At 42.5% G+C, this 17,264-nt stretch overlaps 1 protein-coding gene across 1 annotated transcript in view; it reads right to left on the bottom strand.

Annotated features, from left to right (window-relative positions):
* Positions 1 to 2,711: 2,711 nt before the first annotated feature.
* The window catches only part of nedd9 (neural precursor cell expressed, developmentally down-regulated 9), a 35,813-nt gene continuing 21,260 nt past the window's right edge, over positions 2,712 to 17,264 (bottom strand). Inside the window, exons 3-7 of the mRNA XM_085148349.1 lie at positions 11,406 to 11,504; positions 9,165 to 9,302; positions 6,240 to 7,415; positions 5,785 to 5,874; positions 2,712 to 4,695 (exon numbers count right to left, since the gene is read on the bottom strand). Of these exons, the coding sequence (XP_085004475.1) occupies positions 4,150 to 4,695; positions 5,785 to 5,874; positions 6,240 to 7,415; positions 9,165 to 9,302; positions 11,406 to 11,504 (2,049 nt within the window). The 3' untranslated portion in view covers positions 2,712 to 4,149. The remainder of the gene's footprint in view (positions 4,696 to 5,784; positions 5,875 to 6,239; positions 7,416 to 9,164; positions 9,303 to 11,405; positions 11,505 to 17,264) is intronic.

Genomic DNA, 17,264 nt, shown 5'->3' with positions numbered 1-17,264 from the left:
CTGACTTTTCTCTCAGAATTCTGACTTTTTTCTCAGAATTCTGACTTTTCTCTCAGAATTCTGACTTTTTCATCAAAATTTTATTTTTTCAGAATTCTGACTTTTTTCTCAGAATTCTGACTTTTTTCTCAGAATTCTGACTTTTCTCTCAGAATTCTGACTTTTTCATCAATTTTTTTTTTCAGAATTCTGACTTTTTTCTCAGAATTCTGAGAGAAAAGTCAGAATTCTTTTCTCATAATTCTGAGGAAAAAAGTCAGAATTCTGAGAGAAAAGTCAGAGTTCTGAGAAAAAAGTCAGAATTCTGACTTTTTCATCAAAATTATTTTTTTCAGAATTCTGACTTTTTCATCAAAATTATTTTTTTTTCAGAATTCTGACTTTTTTCACAGAATTCAGGAAAAGAAGAAAAACAAAAGACGTGCCCCCTTTTTTTTCCCCAGTGGCCCTAATCCTCTTCCGTAGTATGCTGAGAAAATCGGGTGGATGTTAATGTTAAACTTAACACTTGCCAGCTGTCTTTGAAGCACCTCTGGGCACTTATTTTGGCAGTTTTATTTTCAAGCATTTTCCTAAATTAACTTGAATTTCAATGGTGACCAGGACATAAAGACAACACCTATAAAATCACCAAATTTCAAAAAAAGTCTGTTAAAAAGTTGCTGATTTCACTTTACCTTACCTTTATCTTTTCTTATGCAGGTAAACAATAGTTTTAAAACTTTTGTGGTATTACTAAAGTAGTAAAGGCAACAAGTATAAATACTTAGGTTAGATTGTGGTCTTTGTGCGTTCCTGTGAGTTTTACTTCCTCGCTTTGTTGGTTCTCCTCTTTGGTAATCGTCTGTCCCACCTGTGCCTTTTTCCACACCTGTTCCCTCTCTGCTCTCCTGCGTCCGCTTGGGATATATGTACTCCTGAGCTTTCCCTTATTTCCAGTCAAATAATCTTGTTGCTCTTGCCTGTAGGCTTCCGTCCATTCCTTGGTTTTCTTCACAGTTTTGATTTGATAGCGTCTCTGTTTTCCTTTTGTTTCTATTTTAGACTTTTGTCTCAGTGTGTGGATTCAGGCCTGAATTATAATTGCCCAATTTTGTGTTTTACTTTGCATTTGAACCTTAGTATGTCAGATATTTTTAGATTTTACTAGGCTTGTCTTACATTTGGTTCTTTTTGCACTGATTCATCACAGTGTAAACACAGCAGTACCCTTTTTTTTCAAGTAATGTCATATGTTATAAAGCTCAGGTGCACATGAGCTTGAAAATCAAGTTTTCTACACTATTTATGATCAAACATTCAGATTTGCAGAGTCATATATTTTTGACTAGGACAGCCACCGCTGTGCTTCAGGTGAAATGTTTTTGACCTTTTCAGCATGGATTTATTTTTCAAGTTCAAATAGTTGGACTAAAACAGCTTCTCTTTTTCCAGCCAGGCTAAAAACTTTAAGCCCCTTTTTTTCCTTCTCTGCCTTTGTGGGGCAGATTAACAGAGAGCACAACTCTGCTGTGGACTCATTGCACCCTGCCTGCAAAACGGGAACCTTTTTAAAAGTCATTCTCCTCTCCCTGGAGAGCGCAGAGAGGAATGCAGTGAATAATAAAAACAGGGAGATTGCCTGTGAGTGCCAGTCTGTGAGAGCAGCGAGGATTTTTTAATGAGATTCTGAGATTGGAAGCTAAAGGGGGAGGCGGGAGTCTCGCTGTGCTCATGGACATCTCGCTGTTACGCAGTTCCATCTATCCATCTATCTATAGAGCATCTACCCCTCAGGGAGCGGTTATAGTCACTCAGACTATAATGAAACACAGCGAAGAGGAGATGAGGAGAAAACAGAGGCTGTTTTCAGCTCTGCCGTGTATCTGATCAATTCACTGCACCTTGAAGCAGAGAAATGTGCTGCAGATTAGCCGGTGGCTCAGAGAGACGATTCTCACGGCCTGCACAACATCTGTAGCAGAGTCTTGTCCTCTACTCACCCTCATTACTCTTTGTGTCACGTCTAATGCGCTACAAGCAAAGTGAAGAATAGTTTGGCTCCTTCTCCACCTGCCCAGTCCCGCTCAATGAAATCCTCTCAGCTCTGTGTTTAATGTGATCAGATATGACTTAACGATGAGACAAGCATGCGATTGGATAAAAAACCAACCAGAACAATAACCTAAGGTGAGATTTTTATATTACTTAAACGCTGAGTCACGCTTCGGATGAATCAACCCTTCATCTAAGCTCTTCGTCTAGATCCTGGAATGATTAATCTACACCTTAAGATCCTTCTGTTAGTGTTTGATCCCCATCAGTCTGATGAAGACTACGAGAGACAGTTTGAAACAGTAGTTTCAACAATAATGCCTTTTTCAGGGTTGTTGCACACCACCTATGACATCACCACTAGCTGGGCTTGCTGCAGAACGGCAGAAATGTGTCGCCACTCAGACAATGAGGAGTAAAACCAGTTGAAACCAGAAGCAAAGAAATCAGTTTTCCTCCGTATCTTCTGTGAATGTCTGAGCTCTTGTACTGATATTAATGCCAGACTTACAAAAATCAAGAGGTGCATGACACCAAGGTGCACCGGCAGTTGTTTTGGCACTTTTGGCCACCTTTAGACAAGGACATGACCTTCAGTGCTGCAGGTATAGACCATGAAACACAACCGAAAGCCTTGGAAAAAGTCAACATACACTGTAGTTGACAGTTAATGTGGATGTTTTGTTTTTCTAGTATTGGGCTATACTAGAGTAGCTTTGCATAATTCACAGTTAGAAATAATCCTCTGACTGAAAGACACTGTTTAAGCTCCTCCCCCTTCAAAGCCAGATTTCTACTGGCAGGAGGTCTGAACAGCAGGTGGGTGGTGCTTGTGTGCATTATATGGCCATATTTGGGATATCCCCTCTTTCAGATGTCATAGAGGCAATAGTATAACATTTTTAGATCGGTGGGAAGGCGGAGCTTTTGGCTCACAGGGATTGTGCAAACTCTGACCATGTTTAATATAAACTTCCACAAATGTAGCAGTGCATATGTGACAGAGAGTAAGGATAGGCTCAACAGATCCACAAACTGTTTATATGGAGCAGGTAAAATTATGTCTATGCACGAATGTCTTCGGGGGAATGTGACTGGATAGTTTCTTAACTATCTGGTATTCCTCTGTAAGACTTTGAATCAAACAATCAGCTGAAGAAGACAGTGAGATGTGGCTGAAAGCCCAAGAGGAGCTCAGCAAACAGGATTTATGTTGTAAATTTCACTTCTGACCTTTGAAATGAAAAAGCCGCCTTCAGCTGCTTTCTTATTCACAAGCGGTCACCACAGCAGGTCGCTCCGCATGTTTGATTTGCTGTGGTTTTTACACCGCACGCCAACCCCAAAGACGCAGGAGCCGTGTCCTCTCCCGGGACCTTAGGAATTTTAAACTAAATGTGTGCATACCATCTATTACCATCAGCCGACGGAGACCATGAGATGTATTGTACTGTAATATTTTTAAGCAGCTTGGCATAAAACTGGAGCCAGTGGTGTCTATTGACCAATACATGGACACAGTAAACACGTGAAAGTTTTTTCTATGCTCACATATAAATCTTATCATCTTTGCAAAAAATATCATGTTTGACATGAAAATATATATATATATATATTTTTAAAGAAAATATCACTATTTATCATCCAAACCCCTCTGACTGCTTCACTTCTTGGACGACATAAGGATGACAAACCCCTGTGGTGAAGAACAGTCCTTTACTTTGTGGAGAGCTCCACACACACACGGACACTGACTTGATTTACAAGGAACTTTTAACTGTCACATCCAGCAGGAAGACACAGAAACGACACTCTACAGTTATAAATGAAATAACAGGACATCTCATAAGGTGCTTCATAATATGCAATGGGAATGTTATGAAAAATGTCCACATGTTCCTACAGAGGCACCAGTACTGCATCTATATATGTATCCAAATCATAATATAGAACAATGTACATAAAAATAGAGCAAATATTTACAGAACACGGACTATTTACAACATCTTAAACGGGCTTAAAGATGGAGAGCGACATACATATACTGCAAATATATATATATTTTTATGGCAGATGTACAAACGGAGGGATGTGCAGGAGCCATGAGGGTGAAAATCACAAATTAGCCATCTGCAGCAACTGTTCTTTAAACTGCTGAGCGTGGTGCGACAGGTCGGTGACTCTGTCCACCATCTCCTGGATGGCGGCTGTGTTCGGGTAGTTCAGGGCGGCCGTTTTAGTCGCGCACACCACCGTCTTTAGCAGGTCGCACAGCACGTTGCTCGAGTTCATCACCCTGTTGGCCACCTCAGGCACCGAGGCCTGCCGAGACAGCGTGTCCCCGATGAAGACCAGTTTGTGGGCGCTGAGGATCACGAACTTGCTGTGTGCCACGAAGATGCGGGGGGGCTGGCCGGCGCTGACGCAGCCGAAGAAGGCGTCTACGGCGCTGAGGAGCGTGACGAAGTGCTGCTCGCACTGCTCCGAGTAGAAGCTGAGCAGCTGGCGGTCCCGAGCGCACAGGTGCGCGGACGGGGAGAGGGAGGTGGAGGAGGACGAGGAGTCTGAGGGCGGTGCCGAGTGCTGGTGTGAAATCCACTGCGTGATGTCGTTCTCCACGGGTTTGCTCACTTCCTGCTCCAGCTTCTTGAACTGATTGATCTGTAGAAGCAGTACAGATGTGAGGTCAAAGGGCAAAGGTTTAGCTTTAAATATACATAATTATTTATAATCGAAAATATTTGAAGTGAACATTTAAAAAAAACATCAGGTTTAACCCACAGATTAAAAATGGGGGCAGAAACTGGGATGCAAAAGATCAACAGAGTTCCCTTTATTAACCTGACAGAGGGAAGTATAAACACGTTTCGGAGGAAGGACGCGTGTCTAAGCTTTGATTGCACACTGATTGTTCATTTCATTTCAAAGCAAACATGTTTCCCATTTGGCTTATCCATTTTCTTAACCACTTATCCTCCAGTTCAGGGTCACAAGGCCAAATTGCGTTTTATAAATATGTAAATTTAAGCAGAAAAATCAAAGATTTTGACCTTGCATGACACTTAACATAAAAACACTTTCCTTTTTGCAAAGCATTTTATGGCTTTTTTCCTTTTTAACAGCAAAGTTAAACTTTTGCTGTCTTAAAAGTATCAAACTGAGTCTCTGAGAAAATGTTTAATGTTAAATTTACTGGAAAATGCTGTTACTTCGAAGAAATTAGAAATTAAATGACCAAAATGAAACAGCCACCCTTTACATTTTATCCTAAAAATGTAGAAGAAATCATTTTTCACACCAACAATCCCACCACTGCTGCCTGCAACTCCACATCCACAAACACCTTCGTATGAAAATAGCACCACGAGATAAATAAAATAAAGTTTCACTCTCTCTATATTCTTTCGGTTCTTCCGCCCACAAATTCCCCGTCTTATACTGCACACCAACCTAAAACTCTAGACTCCATGTTTACATTTGTACGGCAGCATTTGTTTTATATATTTTTGCACATGTGGGTCACTTCAGGGCCGTGACCGCTCCACCTTGTAATCTGACGCTGGCCTCCATCGAGAGAATGGTGTTAGAATCAGATCTGAGCGCCGAGGTCTGCAGAGGCCTTCGTAAGAACCTCGAAGGGCCCCTAATCGCTCAGTGTTATCATCTGTTTTGTTTAAGACTGTGAGGTATTTGACTCCCCCGCACAGTGTGCACTCCACCTGCGAGGCCCAAACAAACACAAAGCCTCACCTGTTCCTGACCCAGCTGAACTTGACTCTGCTTGATTATGTTTTCTTTCTCCAACAGCTCCTTCTGCTGCCGTTCAAAGTCTTCTTTGCCCTGAAGGGAGATAAAAAAATGTTTTAAAAAGGGTGAGAAACCAGACTCACGTAGGTCTGATCTTTGATACACGACACATAAATTCTTATCTGTTGGGTAAAGTCACTTAAAGTAAATAAAGCTACAACCATGTCCATGAGTGACTGTACCTGACTAACTGCAAATAGAAACAATGGAGTGAGGATTAAACCCTCTGTAGGAATTAAATCTGAGTTTGTTTACATATTAAAAGACTTCCAGTGTGGTATTTGAACATTTCTGACCCCGAGGCTGTGATTTTGAACACAAGGACCAAAAGAATCATCAGCATCGAAAAACTTCATAATCATGATACCACTCTACTAACTGTGGATTTAATTGTTTACCTGCAAATGTACATAGTCGTAGTCCTCCATCCAGCTTTTCACGCACTTCTCGCTATTGTTCATGTTGTCCTTGTCTGGGGTCGAGGGCACGGGGAAAGGTTTGGTCTGGCCCCCGTAGTTGTCGTTGTCCGACGAGGGGGAGGTGAGCGGGTGGATCACGTTCTCGTCAGGCGTGCTGCCCACAGAGAAAGATCCGTCCACATGCGTCCGCCTGAACAGCAGCTCGGCGCTGCTGCCTATCGTGGAGGCCAGCTGTTTGGCGTCGTCGGGAACAGTCCTGGAGACCATGACGAAGCGGTCCAGGTCGTCGGTCTTGTTGTGGTGCCTTCCAGACGAGGCCAGGGTGTTAAGCGCCCAGGTGCAGTTTTCCAGAGCTTGGTAGATCTGCAGAAGGATCTGCTGTGAGTCCTCCAGGCGTCCCAGCTGCCTTCGAAGCTTACTGTGCAGACTGTTGTCTGACAGAGACGTAGCGTTCACCGCGGCACCTCTGCCAAACACAATGAAGTCTCCCAGAGCGGCCCGGACTCTGTCCAGAACTGTGCGGACGTCGTTGGCGTGGCGTTCCATGAAAGGAAAAGTCCTCCAGTGAGGGGAAGCTGCCATTGAATGCAAATTCCCAACTGAGCTGTCCACTGCTTGCTGAAGGCGGTACAGCTTCTGGATGGCGGTGTCCACATCCAGAGCGAGGCGGCCCTCGGAGCTGGAGCCAGTGGAGGACGAGGAGGTGGACATGCTACTGCGCGTGCTGCCCGTGCTGGAGAACGACAGGCGGTTCACGCCGTCCGTCACGTCCGCTACTGCGCGAACATCCTGAGCGGGGATGTCGTAGATGCCTTTGCTGCCGTCTCTGTCGGCGGGCGAGCTTCTGTGCTGGGAGGTCTGCATGACCCGCGGGATGTCGTACACGTCGTTGCGAGACCCCGCCCCTGAATGAAAGGCAGGCGGTGGCACATCGTAAATGCCTTCATTGCCGTTGGTGTTTGGGTGCGGCTGATGAGCCGGAGGCTCCACGTTCGGTGGGAAGTCGTAATGTGACTGCGAGCTCTGGGCGGGCTTGGCGAGGACAGGTGGGGGTACGTCGTAGATACCTTCCTGTTTGCTCTTGAGGGGCTGCGGGAAGTCGTAGTTCCCCTCCTGCTGGGCAGAGTTGGTCCTGCAGGGAGGCACTGAGTAGACCTGTGGGCGAGGACAGTAATCAGACTGTTATTATTTTTGTTAACATGTATATTATTATCAAACAGTGGAGCTTTCACCTAACCAGTAGCCTCACAGGACTATTTTTTTTCCTTGTTGTGAAATCCCCGTCATCATACAAAATACTCTGCTGCACCTCTACAGAGCATTTCATATCTCAGTGCGTACTTCCCATACATTCATTTATTTGCACTATTAGAACTGTGCATCCCACTCTCTCTAAACAGATGCGGAAACACCTGCAATATGACTCATTTTTTTTCCGCCTCCTGCACACAAACACCTCCTCTGCACTCCTTCTGCAGTCACGTTGCGCCATCCGCACCTGAGAGGTGCTGTCACGCTGTCTCAACTTGAAAATGTAAACACTTGTATCGCACTAGGATCGATCGTGCTTTGTGAAGCATCGACCGTGGGCTCTGAAAATAAGGGGCCTCTAAGGCATCCTTGGAGCTGGAGTGTGCACACCACTGCTTGGCCAGATGTGGATATAACAAATTCTTCTAAACTAAAGGCTTGGATGCATTTAGTCCATTTAATGTGAAAGAGTGCAGCACACAGCGAGTGAGCAAACATTTGCCTCTACAGTTGACAGAAACAGTCATAAACTGGCTGACTGCCTCTTTGCATGTGCATGCAGTCTCATTACAAAGTGAGGAACTATCACTGCTGCGGTACTGGTTTCCTAAAATGGTTTATGACATTTCAATGTTCAGCTTTGGCCTCTTCTGAGGTCCCGTTTAAAGGCACTAAAATGTGCGCTCGGCCCCGCATTCGGGCCTTGGAAAGTCATCGACAAAGAAGGCTCCCCTTCCTAAAACACAGCTCGTTAAGAACTCACCAGAAAAGTGACATGTTTTAAATTCACGACCATCATAAGATTAGCAGTTAGAAACCTGGATTCCTGCAGAGGAGATTGTTTTCTTTTAATCGCCTCCCCCCGGGAGACTCGAGTTTATGACATTCAAAAAATGTGCTAAACACAGAATTTGGACTGTAAATGCACCTCAGTGGGTTTTACTGGATGCAGTGTGTTTGCACAGCAGTCCTGCAGTTAGAGATTGAGGAAGTGAAAGACCTTCTGGCTTGGGGAGATGCTATATTTGAAACCTCAAACTTTCAGCCTCTTGATTCCTTCCTCTAATGCAACGAAGCTTTCACCCTCCCTCGGGCTCGACGCAGCAGAGTGTGCGCTGACGTACATGGCACGGAGCGCGATGGGAGCGCAGCGGGGGCAATAAAACTGATTTCCATCAGCCTCCAAACGCACTCTTTACAGCTAGACAGGCCTGCCCAAACTGTAATTAGGAACGACGCAAATAACAGGTCCCAGCATATTTCAAGTTATTACAAACAAACTGGTGGCGCGCTGCCTGGTCGGCTCTGGTGAAATCTTAGAGGGTCTGGCAAAAGAAGAGTTATGTCCTCGTCCTTGATTTTTTGTTTTTTCCCCCTGCTGGCGAGTTTAAACACGGAGCCGTTTTGGTTAAACTCTCCTGGCAGGCGAGGCTTTCATTTAAACTGGCCGCAGGAATGCAATAAATATGATATTTGACGTATTATTCGTTTAATATAGTCAATTAAGAGAAATTCTAGGAGCTGTATCAATAAACATAAAAATAAAATTCTCCGGACATACGCAGCCTCCTTAATTCAGCTTCATGTGGCTTAAACGAATGGAGTGGCTGACTGATGTGCCCTTTCATTGTGGCTTCTGGAAGTTTCTCTTACCCCTTGAGAGGTTGGAGGGATGTCATAGATGCCTTGTGACCTGGGGTCCATTGGTGATGGGGGAACATCATAGACTCCTTGGTTTCTGGCTCCGCCTTGCTGACCAGGGAACATCTGACCAGGTGGAATATCGTACACCTGAAAGAGGAAAGTGAAATGATCACTACGTGTTTCAGAAAAACAATCACACAAAGTTTGGTCTTCATATTATTTGACTGTAGCTGACTTGATCTGATTTTGTAGCACACTATTAGTTGCTGTTTGGCCATATGTGGGATGTCTAGTAATCAGAAGGTCGCAGTTCAATCGGAGACTTCTCAAGTCCACATGCCAAATTGGCTCGGAGGAAAATGCTACTCGCCAAATTGCCCCTAAAGTCATTACATTTTTTATATAGTTGGCAACAGTGGGAAGGAAAAACTTCCTTTTAACAGGAAGAAACTTCGCCTGAACCAGGCTGAAGGAGAGTTGGGGGTAATACTCAGTGAAGTTTGATTGTAATAGTTAGGAAGCATTAAAAGAAATATATATGAACATGTATGAAGAAGCACATGTGACACAAAGTAAATAAAATCAAATTTAGTGCTCAGTGAAAGGTGACAATAAGTCACTGCTAAGTTAAAAGCTTCATATTTTTATTTGCACAGGTGCCTCGGTGCAGCGCTCCTATCTAAAGTGAGACTGCTTTACCACAAAGGTGGCTGTAAGGCCAACATTCTTTTGATTGGCTGGAAAGAGGTGGTCACATTAGTTACAACTGTTCTCACTGACAGCTGAAGCCTGGGCTTCTTTTCTGACTCGTACGTACGCTGGCCTCATTATTTGAATCTCCGGCTGCGTTTAGTGTCAGCATCCAGCATCACAACAAAGTTTGTATATATGACAGGAAAAAATGCACGATAAGTCCGTTTGATATGGTGAATAGTTATAGAGCAACACGGTCACTGATTGGAGTTTTTCTTTGCACAGTATTTTCTCTTTTTGCTCCATTTTTGGTCACCACCAGCTGCCCTTCAGATGCTAAATGCTCCACTTCCATATCTTGCTAGTTTCCACCTGTCTGTCAGCTGTTTTGAAGGAGTTTTCAGTGGGTTTTTGGTTAAAAACAGAAGGCTGTTTTGGCTGAGAACAAAACTTAAAGAGCAGTAAGAGTTTATGAAAACGGTGATAACAGAGACCAAAGCTGAAACTCACTACAAAGCAATGTGAAATTGAGGTTAACTGCACAATCAGGTGATGACTTCCTGTAACTCCATCTCTGTAAGCAACTCGAGTTGTTTTCACACTGCAACCTCGTCTGTAATTCTAAAAATATCTATTTGAGCGTTTTAAAACAATACAGTACAGTTCTCAAAATGTGCAAACATCACTGCCGCACTGCAGGTTTCAACAGCATGAGAGAAAATGAAGTGTGAAGAATCCTTTCTCAGAAGAAATCATCTCTGCACAGAACAGGAAATGTGGTAAGCAGAATAGCACGATGCAGATCAGAGAAGTGGCTTTCTTGTTTTGAGAAATGAAATGCATTTGCCCAGGCACTGTGTGCTGCATCAAAAGCTCACCTGGATGGCTTGTTTTTAAAACGAAGATGCTTGATATGAGGTGAAAACATGCTAACAGATTCAATTGATATCAATGTGTAGGTAAACTAAAGATTATATTTGTACATTCTCAGATGCATGCACTATAGTGTTAAAGATATTTATCCAGCTTATTTTTATGCTTGGCGTTTCCTAGTGTAGCTTTGCATGAGCCACAGTTCAAAATAATCCTTGTTCATAACTTTATCTGTACTTTGGCTCAGCTCCTCAGTTCATCTTCTTTTTGAAACCAGCAGCTTTAGCTCCACCCACATTTGCAAACAGAAGGTGGGTGTGGTTTCGGTACCCGAGATAACCATAACATTCTCTCTCTCTGACATCATGCAGACCAAAAATTAGAAAAAAAAGAGGGAAAAAACACTTCAAGCTGTGTTTTTAGTACAGCTTGTAACCTTAACTTATGCCTCACAGCTATTACTAGAAAATGACCTCATTACTGGAAATTAATGGGTTTAATGGCTTTTTTTGGTTTTGAAAAACAATAATTTTAAGGAGTTTTAGGAACCTATATTGGTTAATTTTAACCAAATTCCTTTATTCCAAATCATAGAGTGCACTGTATTATTGGGTTCCCTGTTTGGCAGATCGTATCAAAAAAAAAAGAAAAAGATCCTGGTGTTATGGTGCATGAGGAACCTACCCCTTGTGATCTGATGGGTGGGACGTCATAGAGGTCCTGCTGGTTATGCTGTCCTGGGCTGTAAGTGTAGGTCTGTCCCACTCTGGTTGGGGTCACCACCTGTCCGAAAACAGCAGGAACACAAACAATCAGAGTTGTCGTCCAGGGTAAGAGGACAAATGCTCTGACTCACAACCTAACAGCCCTGCTGCCACCCAACTCTCAGGCGTCTGTACATGCATGTGTGCCGGCTTTTATTTGTTTTTCCTGTTTTCCATTTCTAGTCCCTGAATGACCCAGGGATAGTAAGTGATTACAGTCAAGGCAGATATTTTCTAACAACATCCTCCCTGTGCCAGGCTGTTTACAAAGGACCCAGGGAATGAAGTTATAAACACAACCCTGCAAAAATCTCCTTAGGCAGCTGTTTTGAAAGCATTGCAGGCACGGATGTATCTCTGGATTGAAAATGACTGGGGGCCATTTTCCATTGTCTATAGAATAGCAGCAAACTGCCCAAAACAGATTTGTAAAGACAAAAAGGTGACATAGGTTTCACACCATTGTAAAACCTATACATGACAGCCAATTCAGTCAGTTTCCCTTATCAAAATCCTAACATGGTTACAAGAGTGCTGAAATATACCATAACAGCAACTAAGGTCATATATTTTAAAAAGTTGCGAATGGCTACGTTTGATCACGTAGCTTTCTAATTTTAAAACAGCAGTGTCTTTGTTTAGAAGCCGAAATAGTCAGGCCTAAAAAACACAGCTTGAAAAACACAGTTAACATAAGCCTGCAGTACTAGCTAAACCAGATAAGGTTGCTAATGAGGACTAACGTAACGCCAAAACAGGCAACTACTAAACTGATCAATAAGTTATTTAAACATTGAGAAACTGCTTTATTATTTGTACCTTTGTTGTATAGTTTTTCTTTAAAAGGTTAAAGTTAAACTACTGATTATGAAAAAAAAAACCCAGCAGCTAATATTAGCTTTGATTAGCCTGAATTAGCTTACTCATGCCACATCAAAAAAATGTAACAAGAAGTATTTGAATATAATAAACTCAGCAAGGCTATGTTCCCCCCCATAAACTTCCCTTTATATTCCCATGAAGCATGCTGTGTAGTTCTGTTACAATTTCAAATACTAAAAAACTTCAACATACCATAAAAGAAAGTATTGACACAACACTTCATTATAAAAGGGTTTATTTTTTGTTTGTTAAGATTTCAACTTTTTGCTTTAGTTTTCATAGACATACATAACATGAAACGGTAATGCTAGCTAATGTTACCCTGAAATAGCTACTTATTTAAAAACTGTAAGAGGGGAAACAAAATTATTAAACATAAGAAACTGATTTTTGGCTCATATAAACAGTGAGAAAAGCAATTTGTCCCATTAAAAATGTACAAACCAAACCACAGAAGTTAAGATTTTTTTGTTAGCTTGAATTAACGCAGGCCATAGAGACTGGTTGGTAAACACTGCTATCTAGGGAAAAATGCATTTTGACTGGTTAGTACTGGAGGCACTGGAGATTGCTGCACAAACAACTTGTTGTTGTAATATAAGCTTTTCATTTCACTGTAACTTATACCAGAAGAATTAGGCAATGTAAACAAGACCAACTGACACATGAGAGATCGTTATATCTCTGCTCACTTGGAAAAAACACATATCCCACAATACTAGAGCTCAACTAATAAAAACTAAATAAAACATAAAACTTATGTGATTCAGTCAAGCAATAAAAATAGGTCAACCTTCAGCAGTGCTTTGGGAGAGTTTTTAGCAAGGACTTCATCTGAATGGAAGATGGTTTTATAGCCGAAATGGCATTGGAGAAGGAGTTTTATCGTAGTGCTGGCAGGACTGTGAGTTTCTAAATCCAGAAATCTCTGGTGAAGTAATCACCGGGTCACTGGTATTGATGAACAACACTCTTAAACTGAAGCATTTGGTGCTGTAGGATTTAATACACCTTTAAAATATTTTACTCTGCGGTCTAGACAGGCTTAGGAATAATGGCACGATTACTGCTTGGGAAAAAAAACTAAACAAAATACAAACACATGCTGCGGGCCTCACCTACGCCCTTGACATTTTTAACCCTGTTAATTATTTAACACATTTTTCCTCCTCTTTTCCCGTCAGAGGCAATCAGCTCCTTCACACCTCCTAATCCCCCGGTTCTCAAACCCTCAGGCTGATTCACATCTCCTAAAAGCAGCAGAGCAGCCGACCTCCTTGATGCGTCAGACAGACGGAGGAATGCCGGGAATGTCCTTCCCTGAGCCCAGTACTCCTCTTTTGCCCCCGCGTAACGCTATCGCTACACTGGAACAAACAGGGTTCATTAGCAGGGCTCGAAAATAGGAACCATACGCACGGCTCCCTGGCAAAGGGCCGAGTCCCCAGGGACATAAAAGACCTCAAGTCCCTGTATCCACTCATGAGTCACTTTATAGCACAATAACCTAATAGCATCTCTCGTCCTGAGACATTTATCGGAGCATGAGCAGTAGGAGACGTAACCTCAGAATGGGATTAGTGCTCCAGAGGAACTGGTTTGTAAAAGAGATTTATGAAAAAAGGTAACTCAAGTGGAAGAAAGGGAAAGAGAGGGGAACGGAAAAAGAGTTGCCTAGTATGGAAAGGAATGCCATTCATCTGACTAACAGTAGTCCATATGGTTCTTATGAGTCCAATCTGAACAAGCCCGTGGTGATTTAAGGTGTTCACTGTTGGCGCTCGCGCCACAGCAGACATCATCCCGGCAAGGCCTTTGGGGTCAGAGCTGAAAACGTATACTGCTGGCTTTAAATACTCTCTGAAATAAACCAGAAGAGGAATAAACAGCTGCTTCTGGCTCTCCTCACTCTGGACTGATTATTTTTAAGGTTTTATCTGCTTAAAAGCATACACAGTCAAGTGATGTAAACCATTTGTTACTGCATGACTTAGATCTGAAGTTTTCAAATCTGGGCCCCTTATTACTCTCAAAAACTAGCGATACTGCGAGCAGGAAAAAGGGTTACTGTTAATTTAACACTTTGTAAATAATAAAAACAAAGGTCGATCAAATGGACCAATACGGCAATGCCATGATGATCCATTTGGCAAAATAAATCCATTGGGTATCCTTGTTGGTCTTCAGACAACAATTCTGATGGCTAAAGAACCAAATGGGACAGGCGAAAAAAAAAAAATAATAATAATAATAATAATAATAATTTAACACTTTGTTTTTGTTTTGTGGGCTCTTTTGTTCATCTTAAACCTTGGTACCATTAAATGTCCACCTACTTAGCCAATACGGGTTCCTGTTTTTTTACAATGTACTTTAATACTAAAGAAACCTAAAGACCTGCCTATTTCTAAAAATCGAAAATGTAACTTTGGATACTAAATAAGACAAAAAACTAAATTCAACGATGTTTGGAGGGCTAGTGAAGTTGTGCTCTTTGACATAACGATGTGCTGCCTGCTGGCTACCTCCAGTGTTATTGTTAGGTTAATAAAAACACATGAGGACAGGGAAGGTGGAGGACGAGAGTTAGATTGTTCTCTCCAATGGGGAGAGACGAATGCCATCGAAAGGCAGGAAGACGACACTGAAAACAGGCAAACCTTCAGCTAATAAAATGTCTGAGGTTATTCATTAGTATATTGTACTGCGAGTTTTTCTTAGTTTAAACACCCGCTACATATAAATAGTTTTATTATTACTTTTAGAGACGACAGCTGAATGGTTTTGGGGACTCGTGACTATTCAGACAATGAAAGACGAGAGCTTAGTGGAGCGCAGTAGCATCGGTTAAAAAGATTCATCTGGTTTATCTGATTTATTGTCTTTCTATTGGCCCGGCTTGAGAGCAGCTTTAATGCCTTTTCATATTTTCTATTTTCTGCCCAGTGAAAATGTGCTGAAATGTGAAAAGCAGTAGGCATATTAAACCTCTCAGAGCAACCAGACTCAGGAGATAACAAGCCAGCCTCCTGCTTGTTTAAAAGGTCACTCAGCCGGGCTACCTTCCCTCTGGGCTTAAGGGAAGCCTGGACCCAGCTGTCACATGCAGATGACAGCGAGGTGTCCGCTGAAGACCTCGGTGACCTTTTCTACAGGTACATGTCATCGCTCTGAGCGCCCATCAGTGGCTTCTTTCAGCCTTTGCCAGATGCACACTGCTCATTTATTTCCCGTCTGTTTACCCGGCAGGCTGTTGCTCTGAGGACACTTGGCGCGGCTATAATTGCCGACGGGCAAATATTTACCACATCCAATGAGGTTGTCGCTTGCATGACGGCGGTGCGTGGCCTTTCAGAGAACGATGACATCACGAATAGCCGAGCCAAAAGGAGGGAGGGCGCTGAGCAAACATTTGTTCCCACTCAGGTGAGGGGAGCTCAGGATGCCTTCGTGGAAGATGAAGGGCAACGTCGGCGACTTAAACGAGCGGCAAGAGGAGGCAAATAGATGGCTTGTTAACACTCCTACGCGTTGTGGCGAGTGACTCATGTCTCTTTCAGCAGGACCCTGTTTACTTAGCCTGCTGGCAGGATCAGATTTTGGAAGGTAGACCTTTAAAGCTTTACTTCAGGGTCATTTAAGAGGTCTTGTCATAGCATCAACAACTACCTCATGGGCTTGTTATATACTCTCTCAGGTTTTATGTACTGATGGGCAATGAATTACTCTGTATATATGTCAGGTTTTACTGGTATTCACATCTTAAGATATAACCAAACTACTAAGTACTAGCACATATTAATAGTTTGGTCTCCAAAGCATAAAAACAAAGCTGGAGTGAAGTTTTAGGTAAACTATTAACAGTTTGAAGAATAGCAAAAGAAATCAGCTTGTAAAAATGTCACTGTATTTCTTTCTCTTGAGAAAATGTGCTGCTACGGATTCAGATAAGGCTGAACCTGAGAGTATTTCTTCTCTAAAAGAAGAGCAGATGTGGTCGGCGGGTAACAGGAAAGTAAAAGTATACGTTTTTAAGACCTTCTATAAAAGATCCATCTATTTTCTTAACTGCTTAACCAACTCGCGGTTGAAAGCAAGAGTCTATCTCAGTGGTCATGGGGGACAAGTGGGTTGCAGGTTACCTGTCCAAACAACTTTAAAGAACAAAATACACAATTAAAGTGAGACCATGCTATGCTATTTTAAAATGACTAGTGATTGACCTCAAGACGATATCTTATTCCCTCTTTTGTTCCAGGCTTTAACAACCAGGAACAATAAGCTGATTTTTAATTCTTCACATTTCTGCAGACTAACAACAAACAGTCTGATTAGCGTCATCTTCAACATATTCGGGGATTCCACCAGCTAAATTTGTGATATTTTAAGGCCTTTTTGTTTTCCAAGTGAAAGTGTAATCAAGATAACTTTAAGGACCTGCAGACGGCCTGGAAGAAGAGCTCAGACGGCGAAGGTCTTCCCTCTTCTCCCATCTGGCTTTGAAAAGAGTTTGCTTCACCAGCTGGCTCCGCTGGTCACACTCAGTGATAGACAGACTGCTCAATCACCTGCCAAGTATTTGCCCGTCATTTTCCAAACGGTTTCCCAGGACGACTTCCCAGATGGTTCTGTGTTAAAACCATCTGGCACGCAGAGTTAATCTCGACCCAGACAAACCCAAATAGTAGTTTTTGGACACCGCGCTCGCCACCGGCAAAGTCAAAACAATAAAGGAGGGGTAGGTCTTCTCCAAAAAAATATTTGTGTTCCTGCAGCCAAGATCGCATAAAGCCATTTTGGAAACCTGCCTAGGTTGCTAAGACACCTTATGTTGGTTTGTCCTTCACTCATCTGAGTAAGTTCATTTCTTCTTGACTGCCTCGGGGTGAATTATGGC

This window comes from Neolamprologus multifasciatus, chromosome 22, assembly GCF_963576455.1.
Source record: "Neolamprologus multifasciatus chromosome 22, fNeoMul1.2, whole genome shotgun sequence".
Classification (NCBI taxonomy): domain Eukaryota; kingdom Metazoa; phylum Chordata; class Actinopteri; order Cichliformes; family Cichlidae; genus Neolamprologus; species Neolamprologus multifasciatus.
This window is presented reverse-complemented; position numbering and strand designations above follow the sequence as displayed.